Source organism: Thermobia domestica, chromosome 15, assembly GCF_964235325.1.
Source record: "Thermobia domestica chromosome 15, izTheDome1.hap1.1, whole genome shotgun sequence".
NCBI lineage: Eukaryota > Metazoa > Arthropoda > Insecta > Zygentoma > Lepismatidae > Thermobia > Thermobia domestica.
Genome location: NC_137468.1, coordinates 144,382,261 through 144,406,267, shown reverse-complemented (window position 1 = coordinate 144,406,267; position 24,007 = coordinate 144,382,261). Strand labels below are relative to the sequence as shown.

Below are 24,007 nucleotides of genomic sequence, written 5' to 3'. Positions count from 1 at the left end.
TGTTGTTCAATAGAAACTGTTACTCTTCTGAACTTTAACAGATACTGACGAAAATGTTCGGAGTTCGAAGTGAAGATATAATTCCAGTTTCAGTTACATCGAGACAGAGAACGATATAAAATCTGGTTACACACCATCCCATCCCGGAAGTATCTTGAGATTTTATACTACTACTTTTGCTGAGCTCGTTACCCAAAATGCCCGTGATTATGACGTAGAACTAAGCGATCGCAAGACTGACCCAGAAATGCGGGTTCATGTACAAAAGAGGAATTTAGATCAGACGATGAAATCTGTCAATGCAAGATTTACATAATGAGGAAGTTCATTATGTAAGGTAAGCTGTCTTCAACACACAAAGCGAATTCGCGGACAAAATTACATAATAATTCTTAACATTTTATAATAGATTTTCTGACCTGAAATTCTCTGTAGGGATCTTTTTCTTGTTTGTTCATTTTCTTTTTAACAATTAATATTAAATTTGAGATTAAAGTACAATAGAAATAAAAGTTTATAAGTGGCCGGTTACATATACAATTTCTCTTTCTCTGTTTACTATCATTTATGACAAGATACCCAAGCAATCGGCCAAAATGACAAGAGAAAAAACAACAACTTTTAAAATGTTCTTACCTTATAAAACAGACGATCTGCAAACTGTAACATCTCTGCAAAGGCATTCATCCATGAATGTAAGAGGCAATAGAAACCACAGAGCAATGCTAGTGTACCTGGTAACATACAGCCAAAAACGGACAATACAAGAACTTTTGGGGTCATTGGTTTTTGGCCAAACTGTCTGAATACGGGTACCAAGAATCGTACAAATATGAAATGAGTATAAAATATCACAGCAAGCACTTCCAGCAGATTCCACACAACTACTTTCCACCTTATTTCTTTCGTCCTGAAAGAAAACAAAGAAATAAATAATTATTTATTAGATATTTTTGTCGGAACATGAAGAAAATTATATCAATAAAATTATGAGTGTTTACAGTTAGAAAACTAGCAAATTTCAATTTTTCTTTACACAAGATTCCTTTTGTTGTTTTTATATGTAGATTCCTTTCTAAACGTTATAATAGGATAAGTATGTAGGAAAATGCAGAGAAGATATTCCTAGTTTTAATACCTAGTTCTTTCTGAGTCAAAATACAATAAAATTCTTTAAAGGGGTAAAAACATGGAACTGTACTACGGATTGAATCCGGGTTTTTAGTTACAATGCAGATGTGTTTATTACTCAATTACTCACTCCTTCTCCAAAGCAATCATAGATTTTCATTTTTGATGTCGATGTTCAGTCAACTTAGTCTGTATCACTACTTCTACTCTACTATTTAAAGATTTCACAACTATATATTTTAATGAAATTGGACAGTTGAAAGTTGTGCATAAACACGTAATAGTAGAAACGACTCATTTTTTCTTATTAAAAACGATTAAATTCGAAGAGTAAGAATGTGCCACCGTCCTACAGAATGAGATATTAAACCAAATGAGTTATTTAGTCTATTCCAATACATGTTATAAATACAACATTCATGTTACATACGTGTATCAAGAGTCATATATCACCTGATTGTCCTGGGCGTTACCATCTAAGCTGAATGAACAAGAGTGAAAATGTGCAGACCTTTCCAACAGTGCCCTTCTGGCGCTACTCTTGATGTGTGTTTTCCCGTTCTTGCCTCAAAAGAAGAGGGACAAGTTGCTGCGGCTGAGATCTTTCAATTGTTGAATGTGGAAGCGTTGCCACAATGAATTATTTCACAGACTTCACTGTGCTCTGTCTTGTTAGCCATTCTAAGTAGCTTACAATCTTCACTCAAGACCAAAGGACTGAATGGCAAATTGGCAACACAGCTGAGGTCATTCACTTCTTTTCCCTAAGCAAAGCGAGGGTTTCCTCCGTCAGAGGTTGGCGTGGTCAGAATATATTTCGCATATTTTCCAAAAAATAATGAAAGATGTCAATTCACTCGCTTCCATAATTGTTTCAAACAATGACGTACAAGTTTTAAACATTACACTTTTTAATAGTAAATGGACAAATTGTGCCCAAATCAAAAGTAGACAATTAGACTTTATCTTATCAAATCATATTTTCAATACTCTTTAGTAATAGATGACTTTATAGAAGAACTAAACATATATACGACTTATGCTGTCAAAAAATTCTACTCTGTGCGGACGTAAACGCAAAATCGCCATCTTGGCATTCGCGAGTATTAGATGATAGAGGGGAAGTTTCACAAAATAAAATAAATGAACTAAATTTAATAGTATTAAATCAGCGAAATAATTCCCCCACATGCAGGAACAGGAACGGCCACGAATCCAATATAGATGTGACAATAGCATCGGTAAATTTTGCAAATGCAATAGTTAACTGGGAGGTAATTGATGATGACTCAACTAGCGATTATCAAATAATTAGGTTTGATATAGAACGAATGGTTTATGACGGAGCAAAGTATAATGATCACAAACTATCATACAGCCTAAAGAGGATTAATTGTGATAAATTCAATAATATAATAAAACTCCCGGAAATAGATTGCATAAATAATACTGAGCTCAATAATATAGTAGACAATATAGAAAAGGCTACGGTACATGCGATCAATAAATCAATCAAAAATAAAAGTAGACATAAACCAAAAAATACAAATTCTTTTGGAATGAAACTCTTCAATTATTAAAGAGAAAAATGAGGGCTAAGAGAAGACAATACCAAAGAACAAACAACCTTCATTTAAAACAAATTAGGCTAACTCAGTATCTTAACATAAAAGAAGAATATAAAAATAAAATATAAGACGAAAAAAAGAAAGCTTGGTCTCGCTTTGTGTCGGAAAAATTACGTGTAGATCCGTGGGGTGTGTTCTACAAAATTGTTGCGGATAGTTAGACCGGCATTAATGTTATCTACAATAGAAAAACAAGACGGCACACACACAGAAGACATACTAGGAACTATGAATCTACCCCGATAGCAGAACTTTCTTTGACTTTTTGCGATGAGGTTTTGTAAGTCAAAACTTTTCAGCAGGAATTTCAAAATAAATCAAGATGATACTATCATATTTTTATTACAGCGTTAGATGCCAATTATTCTGCACAGGTGAGGCACATTTTCTGCGATCACATCGTAGATCGTGGCATGTTCTGCTATGGGGGAATCTACTTATTGGAAAATTACTCCCAGATGACGATTGCACAGCAGATTACACAGAAAACACTTTAGACATAATTATGAAAACTACAACCCAACAGAATCAGATAATCTACCACAAACAACGAGGTAGAAACTATAATTAAAGATCTAAAAAATAACAAGGCACCCGGCCCAGATTGTCTAAAATCAGAAATTTTTTAGCAGAACAGTTATGGACACTATATTTAACCAGACTTTATGATAAGTGCTTAGAGTTATGTATTTTCCCAAGAAAATGAAAAAGAAGGGAACTTAATTATATTGCAAAAGAATAAATTCAGATAATCAAACATACCAAAATTCTATAGACCGGTCTGTCTTTCAGATGTTCTGGGGAAAATCCTAGAAAAAAAATGTTGCCAATACAATAAAAGACAAGAGAGAAGACTTGAATAACTGTTTGTTGCAGTATGGCTTTAGGAAAACCAAAGCGATTAACAGGCTACTGGATATCACAGAAGCACTAAAAGAAGATGGAGAAAAATATACTGTTATAATATTTGTAGATATTGCCGGTGCCTTTGACAATCTTTGGTGGCCCGCAATGTTCACAGAATTAATGAGGCTAAATATAAATATTTTGAAAATACTAAAGAAAACTACTGTACTAACAGAGTAATCAGATACTAACAGTACTCAGCACCCAATGTAAATATAGAAAAAAAGACCACGAAAGGATGTCCGCAACGTTCAGTTTTAGGTCCAGTGTTATGGGATATTCTACTTCAACCCGGTTTCGTAAAATTAAATAACCTACAAGAAATAGAAGTAGTGACGTATGCGAATGACCTGGCTATAATAGTAAATGCTAAAACCAGAGCGGAAATAGTAAATAAAGCTAGTATAGTAATGAACAATTTAATTAATTGGTGCTGGTCAGTAAAAGTGAACATCTCTACTGAAAAAACGAAATGTATTCTGGCAAGTGGAAGCTGGAAAGGAATTCGGTAATCAGAATAGAAACAAGACCAATTTCAAGAGCAGAAGCTTTTAAATATTTAGGAGTATGGTTGGACGAAGCACTCAATTTTGGCATACATATTCAGCGCTAAAAAGAAAAAATAGTCTAGCAAATAAGATCTTTTATATAATGGCAAAAGACTATAAACTTCCAGGTAGACACTATTGACTATACTACAAAACAATTTTTGAAGCAATCGCATCGTATGGATCGAGTGCATGGGGACATAAAATAGTGGAAAATAGTAAGATTCGTTTAAAAACTAGCACCATACAAAGAATAATTTTATTACGAATGATAGGAACAATGGCAACTACACCAGTAGAAGCCTTGTAATTAATTTTAGGTATGGAATTGTTACACCTATCAAATTTAAGATCAGTTTGTAAATATTGGTTAAAAAAAGGAAAGAATGATAAAGTGGAGAGACTCTTCAATACAATAATTTTAACATTTGACGACTTAGAAAGAATCATGAAACAAAAGTAACAAGAGAACTGAAATAACAGTGTCAAAGCTAGAAGAGTCCATGAAATATTTCCAAACACACAGCAAAGATTGGAGCTAGGTGGCCTTGATTTTAATAAGCACACTATACAGTTTTTGACGGGACATGGACCATTTCGAACAACACTTAAGAAAATTAGTCTACTGAATTCCGACGAATGCGATTGCGGCCAAATCCAATATCCGGACCACTTAGTCTTTTATTGCCAAAACATGATTTTAACAGAAGAGGATCAGGAAATAAGATTTAACCTTCAACATATCAAATAAGAACATGGAACGTTAGAACTAGTATACAATATAAATTAAAACAACCTAAAGAAAATTTGTTCAAAGATCCTGGAGATAAATCGAGCGCAAATAAGCTTAGCGAGAAGGCAGATCTAAATGGAAAATGTATGCCGCACAGAAACTAAAAGTTGAATTAATAGTTTAACTAATTTTGTATAACTACTCAAGTCAATAAATAAGTGTGAAGTGATAAGTATTGTGTTAATGAATAGTGTGATGCAGTATGTATGTTAAATACAAAATTCTTGAAATAAAGATTCAAATAAATATATGTGCGAAGGATCGCTAAGATATAAAATACGGGATAAATACAAATAATAATGGAAGAAAAATGAATATATGTTAAATTTACGTTCAGTAAAATACGAAGGACCGTTTAATGACAGGTTATTAGAAATAACTTAAAAATGGTGAACACAGGAAGGAAATAGCGAAGAAGGAACATACAGGAGAAAACCATGATAGAACTCATGTTAGATTTATTTTATCAATTGAGAAATTATTTTAAGATATAACATAGCTGTTCTAAGGAAGTAGAGAAGTTCTGTGTTAATGTATAATGTGTGTGTTGTGTTTGTATGTAGGTAGGTATTTTGTGTTTGTAATTAAGTTGTGTAAAATTCAAGGCAGATTTTATCAGGTTATTAGAAATATCTCAAATTTTAAAGTGAAGAAGCACAGGAGAGAAGCAGCAAAGTTTATACAGGAGAAAAAACAGGTGAAAACTTAGGTGAATTTCAGAAATATCAATATAAAGTGGAAACCAAGTGATAGAAAAATGTCAATAACACAAAGTTTATAAGGTGAGAAACCCAAATGAGAAAGAGAAGAGAAGCGACAATATATATATATTGTGTGTTTCTATTGGATTATGTGTTTGTATTGTGTGTTTCTCAATGTGTTTTAACTATGTTATTATGTACTACTAATATTTTTTTCTTTACTTTCCAGAATAAAGAATACTTCAAAAAGAAGAATACATATATTATTAGGACCGAAATATAATTATTAGGACTCAGGTCATAAAAGCTCCACCCCTAACACTTGGGTATAAAATACGAAAAGAGAGAAGAGACAATGTCAAAAAGGAGAGAGATTAAACCAGATTAAGAGGCAGATGCGTCTGCTAGTAAGACCGTAAGTAAACAGCAAGAGCAGGGGGTAGTGGAGGAACCAAATAATATATTTATTTATTTTCCGAGGGCTCTACGTATCTGAATAGAGACTGGATAGCGTAGTACTTATAGTTAACGTGCTGGCAGTGTGGGCCGCAAACCCGGACTCGATCTTCATCCTAGTCGCACATTTTTACTTATAAATTTCGTTGTAATAGGACTTTCGAAATATTTGTATGAGCTTTCGTAGCTAGCTTGTATGATTGAGCTTGAAAATGCGTTATAGTGACAGTTACAGCCTTCGATCTTTTATTGGTTCTCATTATATATAATAATTTCTACTTTTTAAAAAAGATACACAAAGTATAACTGAATTGAAGTAACAGAATTAACAGGATATCTACAAAACGCGTACGAAAACATATTAAACATGGATCAAAAACCGCATTCCTACAAAAAAATATAATTTCTAAAAAATGTTGGAGAATTATTATTAAGGAAATTATAATAAAAATTATAACTTCTTATCTTCATGTGTAATATTACAGACTCTACCTAAATTCTTAAACATCCTAGAAAACTTCTTTTTTTAACTCTAACTCTTTTATAGTGGTTGTACTAACAAGCTCCCTTTGAAGCACAGTGGCTAGTTCTGCTAACCACTCATTTGGTTTCTATTTTAACTGAAAAATTAGCGTAATAGCAACTACATTTCCTTAGCACGAAATAGTTTCTATTTCCCGCTAGATAAAACTATAAATCTCTTTATACTCATTCAAAGCTTAACAAAAGCTGGGAGTGTTTGGTACACCCTATCTTGTCTTACAAATAAAAAGTGCGGGTTGTTGTAAACCTTTGTTCTCATCATTCGTAAGTAAACTCACCTTGGATAGCTATCTCTATAAATAAGAGTTGGTGCAAATAGGAAATACAGGTACTGAGAGAATCCTGGGTAAACTATCTCGTCTTTGTCACCAGACTGATGTGGCTTGTAACGTAGCACTCGGGCAGCATTACATCTGACAAATGCATGAGCTTTCATCATCATACGCACCTGCGAAGTACACAACGTTTCAATTTTTGTTAGTTTTGTTCCTACAACACTTACTTTTATCCACAATTTTCAATTTTTGTTAGTTTTGTTCCTACAACACTTACTTTTATCCACACACACCAATCTCAATCTTTTACACACTATAGTGCACTAAATATTCAAGTAAATATCGGTAATTAAAATTGTTCATATTTTCGCGACGATTGTGGTAGTTTATTTATAATAATTTACGATACTAATAAATTCCTCAAGCGAAGGTTTTCCTACCTTATTTTAGCATTAGAACATTATCAAACGAATTAATAATTATAATATTTACTTACAGACACAAAGTGATGCATTTTGAATCAAATTGTTAAAAAGATAAATGAAAATTCTAACTGTGTTGGTTGCGTAGGTAAGAATTTTCTGAACGGTTTCATACTTTACTATTTAATGCTTACCTTTTTTATTTCAATTAGTATCCATAATGTTGTGGAACTAGTTACCATGTAAGAAAAACGATGTAACCAGTATTTCCATTAACAAGGATAAGTCATAAGTCTTACATTATTCTGGGACACAAAGTACCTGTCACTATTACAGTAACTGAAAGCAAGTTAACATTCGAAGTATAGCCCCTTGTGTTGTACCTTCTATAACTACTTTCGTTGATTTCACGTTCACACTACGTCTTGTCCTTACAGCCGTATAAGTAACTTTATTTATTTATTTACACATATTTCTGATTATTACCGGCATGTATGACCTTAAGCCCGACACATATTATGGATGACGTCCCTCGATGAGCACGCTATCAGGGGAAGGAAACAAGGAAGCGGCCTAGGACCTGTGTGATAGGTACCATCCCGGCATTCATCTGGCGTGAATGAGGGAAACCCGGAAAATCTCTCAGAATGGCTGGCTTGACTTCAGCTGAGGATACATTTTTTCCACCGATTGTCCTTACTGGGAATCGAACCTAAGTCTGTTCGCAATGAAATCGGTCACTGCTGTTTCCACCTCATGTTGTTCGTTAAGCACTGTGATTTCAGGAAGCGCGCAATGGACCGAAACACATGGTAATCCAAAGGGCCAAGGTCATGACTATATGCCAGGTGTGGTGTCAATTCAATGCTTTTAAGTTACTAAATATTTTGTACCTTTTCGAAGCCGCATGTACTTTCGCGTTATCCTGTTGCAGCAGAGCGCGCTTTCGGTTTACCAATGCAGTTTTTATATATATAGTGCAACACACATCCGTTCCTACTGTTCAGAATAAGATGGTACGACCGTTTGAAATAAACTTTAAATGAATTGCTCTTCGTAGTTCCATTACACACAGAGCATGGCTTTATTCTGGAAACAATTCTTGTTTAACGACCAGGTCTGGTGGTTGGCATTTGCTCAACCACTGTTTCTGCAGATTCAGTTTTCGGAAACACGCCGACCTTTTCGTCGCATGTGACAAACTGCTTCAGGAAATGCACATCACGTAAATTTTGCAGCTGTTGTTGACACACATCCATTCTCCTCTGAGCCTGAATTGAGACCAACTCTTGTAGCACAATGCAGCAGCTCCTGGTGGTTCTCCCGAGTTTTTGAAGGTGACGCACTACAGTGGACTGGGATATGCCGAGTTGCTGCTGGATGGATTTTCCTTAATGGTGTGTCGGATGAGCTCAGAATATGTAATCTCAAGGCGGCTGGACTTTAGTTGATTTTAGACATTTTTATAACTTGCACGAAATTTCTGGAACTAACAAGTTGCCGTGTTGTGGTTCACTGCATCTTCCCTTTTTGGATGACAAATGTTTTGGGTTATTGTCGCAGTGTTTAATACCTAATGTTGTTGAGCACTTATCATCACTGCTACTAAAAACTAACTGAAGATATTGACGAAATGGCGGTATGTGCCAAATAGTCTGCTTCCCACACTATTTCTTGGGCCAGTTTGACCTCGTACTTATGATTGATCATGGCGTATACACGCGCCTGCTGCTTGGATTGTGGATATATTGCAACACTTATGATCATCCCTTGTACAGTCAGCGTCAAAAGTTTTCGTTTGGTAAAATTTATTTTGGGAATAACGGTAGTATGACTGGAACGTACCGAAAATTACATTCTTTTTAATTTACTGAAATCTATACTCAAATTGTCCTTCCATTCTGAAGTTATTTACGAAACTAGTTTCATCAAACGGAAAGAACTTTCGTCATTGACTGTACGATGAAACTCCACAAGCAGTAACTCCATCAATAATACTAAATAAAACAATACCAATTATTCCATACATGATCTGCATATACAGAGCCATAAATTTAAAAACTTCTTTTCTAAAATGTATCAGATAAACAACTACAAAATTACTTATTTTTCTACACCTATTCTATCTGTAGATGTCTGTTTTCCAAACCGTTTCTTGTTAATTTCATGTTAACGTGAATTCAACTCCTCAAGAGTGACTATTAAATCGTACCCCAACGATAATTTATTAGTTATCGAATCTCTGGTCTTTCCTTTTGCATTTGAATGATTAATTGAATGGAACTTAACACCCCTGTCCAGCATCGAAATTATACATTCATATACTGATTACCTTCCATAGAAGATCTCGGGCCCGATCCCTGGTGGAAGATCACTGAACACATTACGGACTACATGTTCTTCCACCTGGAATCAAAATCGAAAATCCTGCATTAAATTTTTGAATGATTTGGCAGTAAACAGAGATCTGGGTGAAAAAAAAAGTGAGATTTCAAGGAATTCGTTCAACAGACACTTCATGACAAAAAGACGGTTTCAAATGTTCGTCCGTCCAACTTACGTGACTTCTCATTCAACGGACTAAAACCAAAATCGAAAACTTACGATGAATCCTCCCTTCTTGTATACTGAAAATTGAAATAGATACATTTACTAGAATGCATCCAGATGTACGATACAAACCGTACGAAATTGCTCCAGTGTTTCATCCAAACAATCTGAATTACGAGAAGTACAGATACGAAACGCAATCAAGTAATTATTATTTCTAGACTCGCAAACTATATTATGCATAAATGTCGGATGTCTTATAAAGTGAGAACGCAAATATCCGTCCGTCTGTTTGTCGATAATTTCAGAGCAAAAAGGATAAGAGACATCGAGAAGCGGTTTCTGCAGTCGATTCAGTGTCCCGAGAATAGGTTCCATCTTCTTCGTTACCCTGTTATTCAAACCGGAAGTAGCTGAAAGTAGACATTTCCGGTTTCAACGGTTTTCGATGTAGAACGAAAACGAGAATAGACATTGACAAGCGGTTTTCTATAATCAATTCAGAACCTCAACCGAACGGATCGTCATCATGTGCAACACACTGACGAAACCGTAAGTGGTTGAAATTTACTACTGCTTCCGGCTTCAATTCCGATTTCAATAGAGTAAAAACTGTAAAAGATATCGAGAAACTGTTTTTATGTAATCCTTTCGGTTTCTAAAGTACAGGTTACATATTCTAGGCTAATGGTCTATTCAAACCAAAAGTGAAAGAATTTAACCATTTCCGGTTTGAACGTTTTTCGCCATAGAACAAAAACCGTAGCCAATGGCGACAATAGAAACATGTTTATTGCAATCGGTTCAGCGCAGGGATGTAAGGGAGGGTATACGGATACCCACCTCTAATTTTTGGAAACTATCGTATAGCCACCTAGAATTTAGGAAGTACGCGGGTATACGCTATATTCGATCCATAGTATACCCACTTTATTCGAACAAATAATAACTGTTTTTTATGTACTGTATTTCAAAACAAACATTCTCACTAAACAGCTAGTCGTCAGGCTGTTGCTGCGAATGATGTCTAAATTCTTTTAAAATGTTTGCGTTTTCGGGTTGTGGGAATCGAGTTTTCCGAGAATCCCTTCTATAATGAAGAACAGCACTCTGAACCTGCAGGGCTTTTACCTCAAGATGTCATGCGATATCACTAAAGATCAGTGTAGAACTCTTTCGTTTCTAAAGATCAGAGGGAGATAGAGTTTAGGATGAGGAGTAGGCCTATAATCATGTGGTGACATTGAAATTTTTGTTTTCGCATAGGAATGACCACAGTTTCCACGCCCTCTTTGATCCAAATTCAAAGTTTGCCAATTGGATACAATTTGAGCAAGACAATATGGGATCGAACAAGCTCCTTTCTAATCGCGTTGACCTCCACTATCGTCGGTCTAGTTTGAAGTATTCACCGTCGTTCCCAATATAATCAACTACAACACTTAACCTTGGATTAGTACTGTTCATTTGTAGCCGCAATTGACATTTAAAAAAATGTGGCAATTGACTTCTATAAATACTCAACAGCTAGTACTGTAGTAGTAGTTTTCCGGCAACCTAATGAATGGGGGAAGGGGAGTAAAAATAAACATTTTCTTTGTTGTTGTTTCGGTTTCATTCAGATAAAAATATTTGAAGAAAACTTGTTAACAGTACGGGTAGAAACCAAAAGTCAGGAAAGACTTGTAGCGTATGAGCGTGTTACAGCAATCTTTGATCATTTCAGTACAACCTCAATTCGAAAATGTTTGCTTAGTAGTACTTAAACTTTCTTTGTGAATTGACGAATTAAAAGCTGCTTCGCAATTTGCAAGATGTCCATGAAGGTGCTAGAAAATTGGATAAAAAGAAAAAGAGACAACACCTTTGTAAATTCCCTTGATGAAAATGTAAAAGCAAAGACATTGAGAAATAGCGAAAAAATCCAAACATCATGTTAATTTGCTGGCCACTACCTCAGAGAAAGATGTAAGTATATTTCTTTATTTATTTATTTATTTCATATAACGTACATAGGACGCCGACACATACGGATCTTTATCTTAACGCAAGCAGCTTTCATCACAAGTCACATAGTCTTACAGTGCTAAACACCTTGATCTACAGAGCAGTCTCCATAAATGACCAGTGAAGTTTACAAGAGGAATTCAACCATCTTCGTTCCACTCTAAGAGAGAATGGCTACAGTCTTATAGATATCAACATGGCCATAAAAAGGGCCGTTACTTCTCAACACAAAGTGATGAAAAAAGTTAAGAGTGAGGATTATCTCTACTACCGTATTGCCTTTCATCGGCCACACCTCTGGCAAACTCAACAGAATACTTGCTTTGTCAGACATTGTATAAAAGTTATTCATAAACAGCTAGCAAATTGATTTTACAAATACCACCATAGTAGTCAAGTGCAGCAATATTTGGAAAATAATAAAGAAAACCACAGCTATCTCATGGTAAAGAAACAGTTCCAATAGAGACAATGGGATTCAAATTCAGCAGTATCTGGTCGGCCCTTTTCAGGAACTAAAAAGAACATTCAGCAAAGCAATTTCTCGTAGCCACAAAAATAGCCAATCAGAAGATAGCATCCCTCAGCCAACGAGACACTAGCATTTTCCTCATCCAATCACAAGCCCCCAAGCTCCGTCTCTAAATAGTAATCATATACACATGCCCATATCTCCGGAAGACATCCAGGATCACCTTAGACAGGTATCAGAAGCCCACACCCTCTCTGTCTCACAGATGAGAAAGATAACAAGCACAGGGAAAGAGGCTATGCCCCTTTCTCTATGCACGGTCCTGGAGGGGGAAACTAAACAGCGACTCATGAAGGTCTCATATTTTTCACATTCGAGTTAGCTTTGAGAAGTGCATTCAAAAGAGTGTAGTTAAGCAGTGTCATAGTTTTAAAAGATTTGATATATAGATGTTCCTTCGTAGAAATCCGAATCACGATTCACAAAAAAAGAATACCGGAAACAGCCTAACACCGAAAACGAAAAAATCAAACTCATAATACACCACCAACTCAACCCGGTCGTAGCTGATAAGTAGATATACACCTAGGGGACCACGACACACAGTTCAATAAGATGACCCACAGAGAATTGAATATTTTCCATAAGTAGAAGCTTTGCTTTGTATATATTTAAAACCAAACAAACTATTTGCTGATAGTGTCTGATGAAGCCAAAGTGTTGGTTGGCGAAACTGTAACACGTATGTAGTTTTTTATGTGAATATATTGTTTTGCTCAGCAAATAGTTTGTTTATGTTTGAGAGAATTGAAGTATTTAAAAGGAAAAGATGCACTGCCTCAGGCCCATACACAAAGAAATCAACAGAACAGTTTCAACAGAGACAATGGGTTTCAACTCAGCCCTATCTGTTCAAACCTTTTCAGGAACAAAAGAGAACATTCAACAAAGCCATTTCTCATAGGCCAACAATTGCCAATCAAAAGCCAGCATCCCTCAGCCAACGAGAAGCCAGCATTTCCCTCAGCCAACGAGAGGTTAGCATTTCTCTCAGCCAATCACAAGCACCCATTCATAGCTCCGCCTGTAGATAGTCACCATATATATACATGCCCATATCTCTGATCTCATCAGACCGTTAACTATTTGCTCCCATACCCCTCTTGAGTGACCGAGCTTAGAGTAGACATTCTTGCATGTACAGGCCTTGCCGACAATCAGAGAGCAAGTAGGCTAGGCTTATACACCCACACCCACAAACAACTACACGTACACACCCCTATAACGTCGTAGCTCTTGATACCTTGGGGTGTTATACAAAGGGGCTTCTTACACCGAGAAAACAAAGAAACACCTACCCACCTTTTAAATTACTGGGTGCAGAGCGACAAAGTGTTAAGGCCCTTTTAGGCCCACGCAGGAATTAAAGAGAGGATATATGAAAACGCCACGGACTGCAAGGACTAGAATTCTAAGCAAAAACAGGCAAGAGGTTACACGTAGAAGACCAACCAACAAATAGAAGAAAACAAAGAAAGCATTTGCAGCCATCATCAGAGAAGTTAACGCAAAACACTCCTGAAAGGAAGTCACCTTCTGAAGAAGGCTTGCCCCCAGAAGCTATCTTCTCCCCAGCTACGGGATCACCCAACTCCGTCTATAGCTATTCTGATGCCGCGAAATCATCTGCATTACGCGGTCGAAACAACTGCTCACTTACTTGTAGACAAAGAAATACCCAAAAATTGGCTGAGAATAACTGTTGCTACACGGATATACCCATACAGCCACACTCACGAAGATTGCATAACCGATACAAGATCCAAGGAAAGGATAGATGTAAAGATGAACAGAAAGAAAACAGACAGAAAGGAAAAGAAAACAATGCTTTAGAGAAAACCGGAGTGCTATCCAGGGAAACAACTACACATTATAATCAGAAGAAAACTTAGCAATAAATTAAAAAGAATCTCATTGAGCACCTGCGAAGCGAATCGTCACAGAACCGGAAGTAGCTGATGCCCAGACTGACCATTTCAGAACGCTGACAATCAGATCTAAAAGGTCATCACACCAGAAGTACACTTAATACACATAATACACCACCACCTCAACCTGGTCGAAGCTGATTATTGTGTGTTTCAAATGACAAGCGGCATGGCTTTGAGTTGGCTTCACGCGGCGTCCAATTGGCTTTGAGCGGTGTTGACAATTCGCGACAAGCAGTTCTGCACGCTGACTTCTCGCGCTACTGCGAATCTTGACAATACCAGAGGTGCTTATTAGAAATATTGTATTAGCACATCAACTGCTCACTTCACGAAGTAGAGAAAAGAATTACGAACACATACGTGAAAACTACATCTTTTTATGTCAACTGGTTGTAATGATACACGCTTTTAAAGGTTTCCATATAAAACAATTAGTAAAACGAGCGATGAGTTCCGCGTCTAATTTCCAGTGGATTTTTCTTCAATTTGGAAACAGAACTCAACTTTTACTACAGGATAATCAGGGGTATAACCGGCAGTTTGTTCTAGGGCAACATTACTTTCAGGGGGAGGAAAGCTTTTCACACATTTAAAAGAGAAAAAATGATCTCTTTCGGAATATGAAACCATTTTAACTCACCATACATACTATACATATATTATATTTTCACGATGCTACCTTATCAAAAGACGGATCTTGACAGTACTGAAGTTGAAAACCGGATTGTAGGAGATGAATCAATAAGCTATTCATAAGAAAACAAATGCTGTTTATTGCAGTCTGTTTATCTGACTTTGTGTTTATGTGGGTTAAAATAGTAAAGGTAAAAAAACTCGAAAAAATATCAACTCAAGATATTATTGTGCAATAATATAGTAAAGAGTTCATACGGTGTGCGCCCAGTTAGGGAAATGAGAATATAAAGCGTATGATTAATTTTAGTTGTTTTAATTAGATACAGAAACCGTATTGATGATGTTTGATTTTTTTTAATTTTCATATTTTATTATAAACGTCCCTCATTTGCATTAACTATTAAATAAGTTTATTAAACATATACAGACGAACCTCATTTTGAAGTTGGAAATATTTTGGAAAGACAGGGCTCCCTTTTCCCCGTGGCTACACGCCTTTGCAATCTGATTCATATAACATCGTAAGAACAAAGTATGGGAAATTCGTAATATTGTTCTGAAATTTACTTCAAGATAGTTTTTTTCCTTATTCGACAGAAGAAACACATTATATTTTCTTTTTTCTTTCACATTTCACGGCCTTACTATGTGCGACTTTTATTCCCTCTTTTCTCCTCTACAAGGGATTCAAAAGCACCAGGCGTCTGAATGGCGTCATAAATTATCGTAACCCAAAACAAACTCGAGTATATCGAGTTGCTTACGAATTGCTTTTGTGACACTTACACCAAGCCCAAGAGTATTACTCGTTATAAAAACTGATAAGGAAACAAAGGGGCTAGTTGTGTAGGAACGTAACTTCTCTTCTAGCATAAACAGAATTCATCAGTGTCTGGGTTGCTTTCTTTCGTGGTAGTTCGTTTGTTCTCCAAAATTATAGCTGACAATGTCTTTAAGCAAACCAAGTACAAGTGCGGAGTTTTCTTTTAAAGCAAAATGCTACGAAGTCAGGCTCGAAGAATTATTTTTTGTGTTTACAATTTCTTTTAGCCCATGATAATAAATTTACAAGACTCAGATTCAGACAATGACGAAATATTAACTGACATAGACGATAGTGAAAGTAGTGTTTAAGACGAGTGTTTAGCATATCCACTGGAAAAGTTAATAGGTAAGTAATTTAGTTGCTATATATACATCTAGGATGCACAGTCAAAATTCTTGAGTTTGCTGGAACAGTATATTTACATTATGAATAATGATGTCAATGTATGTCATAATCTCAACTGGAGGAAAAGCGAGAAGGGAAAGGGGAGTCCGCAATCCGGCAACACCGCGCGGAATATCGCGCACATTGGCTACTGCCCGTGATGCTTTACATCTGAAACACACAGTAAGCAGATATACACCCAGGGGACCACGACATACTGCTCAATGAGATAACCCACAGAGAACCACAACAAACCCAATCAGGCGTTAGATACTTCAGCTCATCACAATAAAAAGTTTTTCAATTGATTCCCATGTTGTGGACTTCGCCTGTTCTTCGCGTGTATGGGCGTTCAATCTGGATGATCTTAAAAGATATGATTCAGAACTACCTAAGATGATTAAGAATGCCTCCAGTATAAAATCCTATCTGCACAAAATATAATATACCTTAACTTCCAGAACATTTTGTTCATAATAAACACATCACCAGAAAATATACACATTGGACAAAGTAGCCGTTTAAAATCTAATATCTTTCCCCCTTCGAGGGCAAAACAGATTTCACTTCACTTGACTCTGGTCTCTTCATCACAATCCTTGAAGATGAATGCAATGACTGCACTCAAAACATCGGATGTCAATACCTTCACCTGGCTGATAGCCCGAGAAGATTTACTAAAATTATAAAGGTTGTTATGGCATCTCCGGCTTGATGACGAAGATGTCAGAGGAATTACGTCCTTAGTTAAAACCATTGGAAAGGAGACTACTTAGGGACTACAAGTTAGGTACCAATTCGACGCCTGGCGCGAATGAAGAAAAACCTCTCTTAGGATCTGCAAAGACATTTTCACACCTTCTTGACCGATGTATTTATTATTATAATTATTAATCGAATTTACATTTGTGTGAACGGCCCCAGTAGATACAGAACTTCACAAATTAAGTCAAGGTCTCTTTGCGCTATTAATACTCAAAGTTCAATTTTCAGCACTTTTCCGCTCTCACAACTCGGAAAGGACGCCGCTTTCGACTTCGGTGTAACACTTTTTTTTTTTTTTTTCATGTTTTCCTATCTGCTTTCAACCCCCAAGCACTGTAATAGTAATTATAAAATTGATTTTGAGTTTGTTTCGTTCAGCAGCGAGGCTATATGAGACGCGGACCTACTGATTAACGTGGAATCCGAACCACATGAACTCCCGCCGGGAATCGAACCCGGATCTCCAGCGCCAAAGGCGCATACGCTAACCGCTTAGTCACGAAGGAGCTCAATTACCAAAATTAACCACATACATAAAGAAACAATGATAATGGGATCTTGAATTTACATTAGACCAATCGAACTCGACATTGCATCTTTTTGGACATTCTACATAAAATGTACAGAGTGTTTCTAAATGATTATCGGGGCTTTAGTCAAGTGCATCTTCACTCTTACTTGCAAAACAGAAATGGAACATGCCTTAAAAGAAAAGTAACTCAACAATTTTTTTCCACTTTGCACGTGGGTTTCCCAACTTCGCCGTAGCATGGTGCTAGTTGTAAAGCCTTCTGTGTCTTGAAATTTGCAAATTGTAACTCAGCAATGGGAGTGCAACATACTTTTCAGCTGGAATATGGATGTGATCACCCATCGGATAACAAATCCGAAGGTGATACAAGCAATTTAAGAATACGGGATCCTTTTGCAAAGGGGAAGAGCTCCGGAAGATCAAGTGTATCAGATGAGCAAGAGGAATACATCAGAGTAAATTTCCGGAGTCCCAGGATATATAAGACGGGCGAGTCAAGGACTAGCAATGCCGATCACGACTGTTTGAACGGTATTACGAACAAGAATGTAACTGGGGCTGTACTATCTGCAACTGTTATTGGCCCTAAAGCCTGAAAATAATATGATCGTCAACTTTTGCGAAAAAGTGCTGAACATGGAAAATGATGATTTTCTAAGTCGTCTGATCTTTATTGATGAACTCTCGTTTTATTTCAGCGCAACAGTGAATATTTATAATGTGTGTATTTGGGGTCTGAAAATTTACACAAAATAGTGGAATATATAAGGAATTCGCCAAAACACTGAGTTTTTTTTTTTTTTTTTTTTTTTTTTTTTTTTTTTTTTTTTGGCAATATTCCAAGAATAACTGTACGGACTTTTAAAAACATTATTCGCAGTATTGCATATTTGAACGTGTTCCAGCAATGGTTCTACCCTCAACTGTATCGTGAGGGAAAAAAAAAAAAAAGACATCAAGTGGCAGAAAGGGCGCGCCATCTCACTTCAATCGTGAAATACGGAATTGATCGAATGCTATTTTGCCCCAACGGTGGATCGGTTGTCATTGTGAAGATGGCGTGGCTTTTCTGCAATGGCCTCTGTGACTTTTTTTCTAAGGGGTACGTAAAGGATCGTGTTTACGTGCCACCGCTATCTGACAATCTCAGGGAATTCCGACCCAACATTCTTACAGCAGTGAAGCCTGTTACATTACATATGCAAGCTTCAGTGTGAGAATAAACTGATCACAAACTAGACGAGTATTGTGCCACATTAAGCACTTGTAACTTGTGACCGAAAACTATTGGAGTTACCGTTCCTTTCAAAGTATGATTCATTTCTGTATTGAACACATAAGCTCATTTAATTAAAACTCCGATGTTCATTTTGGAATACCTTGTATTTTATTTCCATGCTATTTATACTCTCGAACTTAGTATGTTTGAAAGCGATACTAAGCTATTTGGAAATTACTGAATCGGTCATTGTTAAAAAGGAATATGTGCCTTCCAAACAAAATTAAACATATTTTCTTTAGCAATGACCGATTCACTTTATTTCAGTAACTAATATTGTCATCACTGCAAGGTACACTAAAGTTCAGTGGTTATGTTTCGGATGAAAATACGCGTGAATAACAATGAGAGAACTGCTGGGATAAAGGTAGTGGGAAGAAACGGGAGAACTGAGAAAACCCACGAATACAATGCTATCCGCACCTACTCACATCTTCTCATACCCAACCAGGATCCAACCAGGCTTTTACACTAGAAGTAGATGATCATTAATTTCTGATACGGAATACGGATATAGATAATTTTCAAAAGAAAGGACTTCCTAAGGGGCATGGAAAACAATTTATCAGAAAAGATTACAAACATTATTACAAACCACCTTCCTTCACTTTCTTTACTGTTAAAGTACATTTTCAAAAACACTTTCGTCCCTTAATAACTGAAAGCAGTCAAAAGGAAGAATCACAAATAGCAGAAGCTAAATTCAAACTAGATACCAATATAAAACACAAACAGTCGAATTTAAATTGACAGACTTTAATGGAAATCATTAATTCTGAACCACAACAAAAACTTCAATTTTTTAGACTTCTAAGGACCGCAATACATGCTTATTTTATAGCAAACTACAGCACTTTATAGAGGTCATCACATTAAATATAAGCCACATAATCTTGTGATTTTTAAGAGTAGAAGCATAACTTGTTTTGTTAAATATATGCTTATGTGTATTTTCTAGATATGTTTCCGTATTAATCCTTCCTGCACAAAAGAAAAAAAAAATGCATGCACGTAAGCAGCCATCATTTTTCTCACTACAACGTAAGTTGTCAGTATTGTTTCCTGTTAATGCTCCATACCAAGTTTTATCAAACTCCCACATTGAAAAACTTCATATTTTCGTTTTATTTACGTGGATGGATTAACAAGTAACAAAACATTTTTTTCACGGGACATTGTACTGGCCTAGGACATGAAAATTGAAAGAGAAGTAAGTTGAAGTCCGCACTGTAGTCGGCAATTTAGAGAAGAGGTGTACCTCTAACGATAGAAGCATGAAATACTGAGAATGTTGACGCGTATGTTAGTCACCTACTTGCGAAGACCACAGAGACGTATAGGCAAAATGACAAATCGTAGGGTGAAATTTATAGAGATGGTGTGCGTAATGGGAAAAATTTTATTGTCCGTAGCACCATCTACAGGTGGTACAAATTCTTTGTTAAAGCGCGTTTGAGTTCTGCCGAATTGCTGAGTGCCGAACGTGTAGTAACAAAATCAAGTGAACAAGATGTCATAACCATTGAAGAGGCAATTCGTAATGACCAGTGAATCTATCTTCGAAATTGTCAAATATGTTCAAATTTCGTACGATACAATGATCAATGATGTGGTGCATAACTACCAATGCAAGGACTCGAAAAAAAAAAAAACGAAAAAAAACGGCTTTTCTGAGGGGAAAAAATCACGGTTTTTCCCCCATAAAATTTTGGGCATTTTTAAACATTTCAATTTTAACGGAAGTATCTTCCACTTTTCTTTTACCATTATAACACGAAAATACGCTTGAATTATGTAGTTTCAAGAGAGCACAAAAATCATGAATCAAAAGAAAACCGGTCATTCGGTAAGAAAACAAAAGGCAAAAATGATTCGGTAAGCACATTGAGTTTTCTAATTTTAACTAGTTATTTGTAAAACTATTAGAGTATTGTTCAGTGACGATTTTCTTATTTTTATTAGGAAATTGAATAGCGTAAGCTAACTGTTCTAAACTCTGTTCTAAAAATTCTATACAGCGAGAGCTCTGAATAGCAGACACCAATGAGACATTCTATATATTGGCAACACTTCGAAAAACAGTAGTCACACACACAGACAGACAAGCACACAAAAACTTCATATAAGCACGGAGTCCAATTTGGAATGATAACCGACATATTGGAATGATATGTCCAATTCGGGGTGATAATATCAATATAATACCAAGATCAATGCACTTCATGTTTTAGAAGTAAATAATTGATCGAAGTAGGTAGGAGCTATGTAGTAACTAGTAGGTAAACCATTCTAGTGAATAGTTGTTTCGAGGCTCATACCTGTTAAACTGACTATCAACTAGGAATGTTTCCTACTGGGTTTGCAAGTTTGCCAACAGACGACAGCACACGTAACAGTTACTCATCGAAATGTCATACTTACAGTGTTGTAAGAGTATGTACCTAGAACATGTGGACATTTGTGAGCTACTGTCATTTGGCTTGTTCCCGCATTATTTCACACGCAGTTGTAAAAATGAAACTATTTTTAAACGCGCAACTGTCCATGGGATCACGAGAACAATGGCCTCAAACTTAAGACTTTTATATTAATTTATATTTTACATGGACATCAGTTTTCTCAGAGCCCCATGGACGTGTATGTTTAAAAACAGTGCCATTGGATTCAACGTCCTTAAATTACTATAAAAAGTGAAATTAGAAATGTATCTAAGACTGGCCACTTTTACTACTGGCATAAACGGTACTTCAAAGACACCAAATTTGATGTTACTTTTCTCGTGACACCATGGATGGATATTTAAAATAGCTTCACTGTATTCAGCATCCTCAAATTAGTATACAAAAAGCAATTATAACTTTATCCTAACGTGGGCACTTTTTACTATAGTAGCTGATCGTTAGTTCTTTCCTTATATATATATATATATATATAACTATTTTATGGAAAAAAAATCATCCACTCTAAAACGCCAGTTTTTTCCATTTCTATGCATGACAGATTGAAATTTTGTAAAGTGGGTGTTCTGTGAATTGCAAAGAATCTCATAGACGTCAATATGGGGAGCAAACGATGACATGTCTGGACCAACTGGTATGGTACGCTGAACGAAGACATGCTTTTCTGGAAAGTATCGTTACAGATTATGGACGTACAAATACGTCCCTAAAATACAGTGAATATTCATGGAATGGAAACACATCGATTCCCCAAAGAAACTCAAGGTGACTCAATTTGTGAAAAGGTGCTAGCGATTGTATTCTGGAATATGCAAGGAATTCTACATGTGTTAATACGCACGGCCACTGTGAATATTGTATCGTATGAAACATTGGCAAAGTTGTGCCGTGAACTTTACGACAAACGCCCCAGCATTAACGTTGAACTCCTTCATGACAATCTACAGTCGCATGTTGCTACTCCTGTTAGCGATAATTTGGAGGGAGATGCTGTAGCACGCGCCGTACAATCCTGATCTGGCACCTTCAGACTATCGTTTTCTTGGACTGATGAAGAAATTCACGGCTGGTCAATGTTTCAATTCCGATGATGAAATCAAATCGGTTATGCCCAGTTGGCTATACTCTAGGAAAACAGTTCCCGATGGAGCCACTCGGTCGAAAAAGTGCAACAGCTTTAGAGGTCAGCCATCTTGAGTGAGGTTTATCCTGAGTTTTCCCTCTTACACACCAGGTAAATGCCGAGATAGTACTTAACATAATGGTTCCAGACTGCTTCCTTCCTTCCTTTTCATCGGATACTGTGCTCGCCGAGGGAGATCATCCCTCATATATGTGACGGGTTAAATGGCCTTAGTTGCCGATAGACCAGAAATCTAATTCCTAATTCAAGCAATCTCTTGGAAAACAGACTTCTAAGAACAACATATTTTGAAACTTGAGCCAAAGTGTTGCGAGACTTGATGACTATGTTAAAAAGTAGCAAAGCAGCTTTACTGTGAGCCTTTCTTTGTATATATTTTTTGATGCATTACCTATTACACTTTCTTCCACAAAGATTATTATGCGTTACTTATTGATCTGCCATTGTACTTAATTTTGTTAAAAATAGTTAAGAAAAAGTTACGACCACATTGTAACGACCACCAAAACAATAGCTAAATAAAATTCAAAATTAAAAATGGAATACCTGTTCCATTAAAACAATAACAGAACTAGCTGGAGCCATCTTTTCCCTCATGACTTTCACTGCAGGTACACAGACAAATAACACTTGGTAGCTAATGAATGCAAGTAACCAACTGAAGTCCCATAATTTTAATGTCAACGCTGAAAATAAACATACAATTTATTTACTTTTAATCAGATTTTAAACACATTTTCTCCATTGTATTAACAAAAATTTAGTATATTAGTTTAACATTAATAGTAATATCACTGGAATTTTTAATATTAAGTGGACAGCTTTGTCGACCAGCTGTCCGTTTATATATGTTACATAGTACATAAAATACTCTTTTCTGAAACTACTCCCACATTAACCTGACCACATGTTATTCAATCGTAACATTCAAAACGTCTGACAGGAGGGTTGCAACTTTTTTGTAAACATAAGGGAGATCTTGTTTCGACCTTAGGACTGTTATAAATGAATAAATAAAAATAATAAAAACTTAGGTTCAAGCTTCTTACTACACACAACAGAAACAGATATAAAATGATTGCAGAGTAAAGGGATTCTTATTTGAAGCTGTATTTATTTACATTTTTGACAGTAGCCTAAACTTTTGTACTTTTTATTATATGATCTACAAATTCTCTACCCGTGTAGCCAAATTTATGGTGATTTCTAATTCAGCTCTCAATAAATATGAATTATATCCTTTCTATCATCATATGTAAGAAAAAATACGTTCTGTGTCAGCATTAGATGCTAAAATACTCAGAATTAAACCAAGAACTTTGTTCAACTCCTGAGCATTTAGTCTTTTAAGTCTTTCTTCATTTATTTCTGTCTTTACAGATGATTATAAATGACTCATCAGGTTTAAGAAGCCGTATGAAGAAATTTATAACGTACAGTAACGAATCATACATGCATCATACGATAATTCGTGGCATGCAGATACTGTTACAAATGTTTGATGTGGCTACCTTCCGTCACACATCTATGAGATAGTCTAATTCGACTAACTTGTTCCA

The 24,007-nt window shown here is 36.1% G+C and overlaps 1 protein-coding gene across 3 annotated transcripts in view; it reads right to left on the bottom strand.

Moving 5' to 3' along the window:
• The window catches only part of LOC145671287 (sterol O-acyltransferase 1), a 98,820-nt gene that overhangs the window by 50,226 nt on the left and 24,587 nt on the right, over window positions 1-24,007 (bottom strand). For all 3 annotated transcript variants that reach the window (XM_081740240.1, XM_081740239.1, XM_081740241.1), the window contains 3 exons: window positions 22,995-23,134; window positions 6,985-7,154; window positions 637-910 (listed from right to left, as the gene is read on the bottom strand). In XM_081740240.1, coding sequence (XP_081596366.1) covers window positions 637-910; window positions 6,985-7,154; window positions 22,995-23,134 — 584 coding nt within the window. The remainder of the gene's footprint in view (window positions 1-636; window positions 911-6,984; window positions 7,155-22,994; window positions 23,135-24,007) is intronic.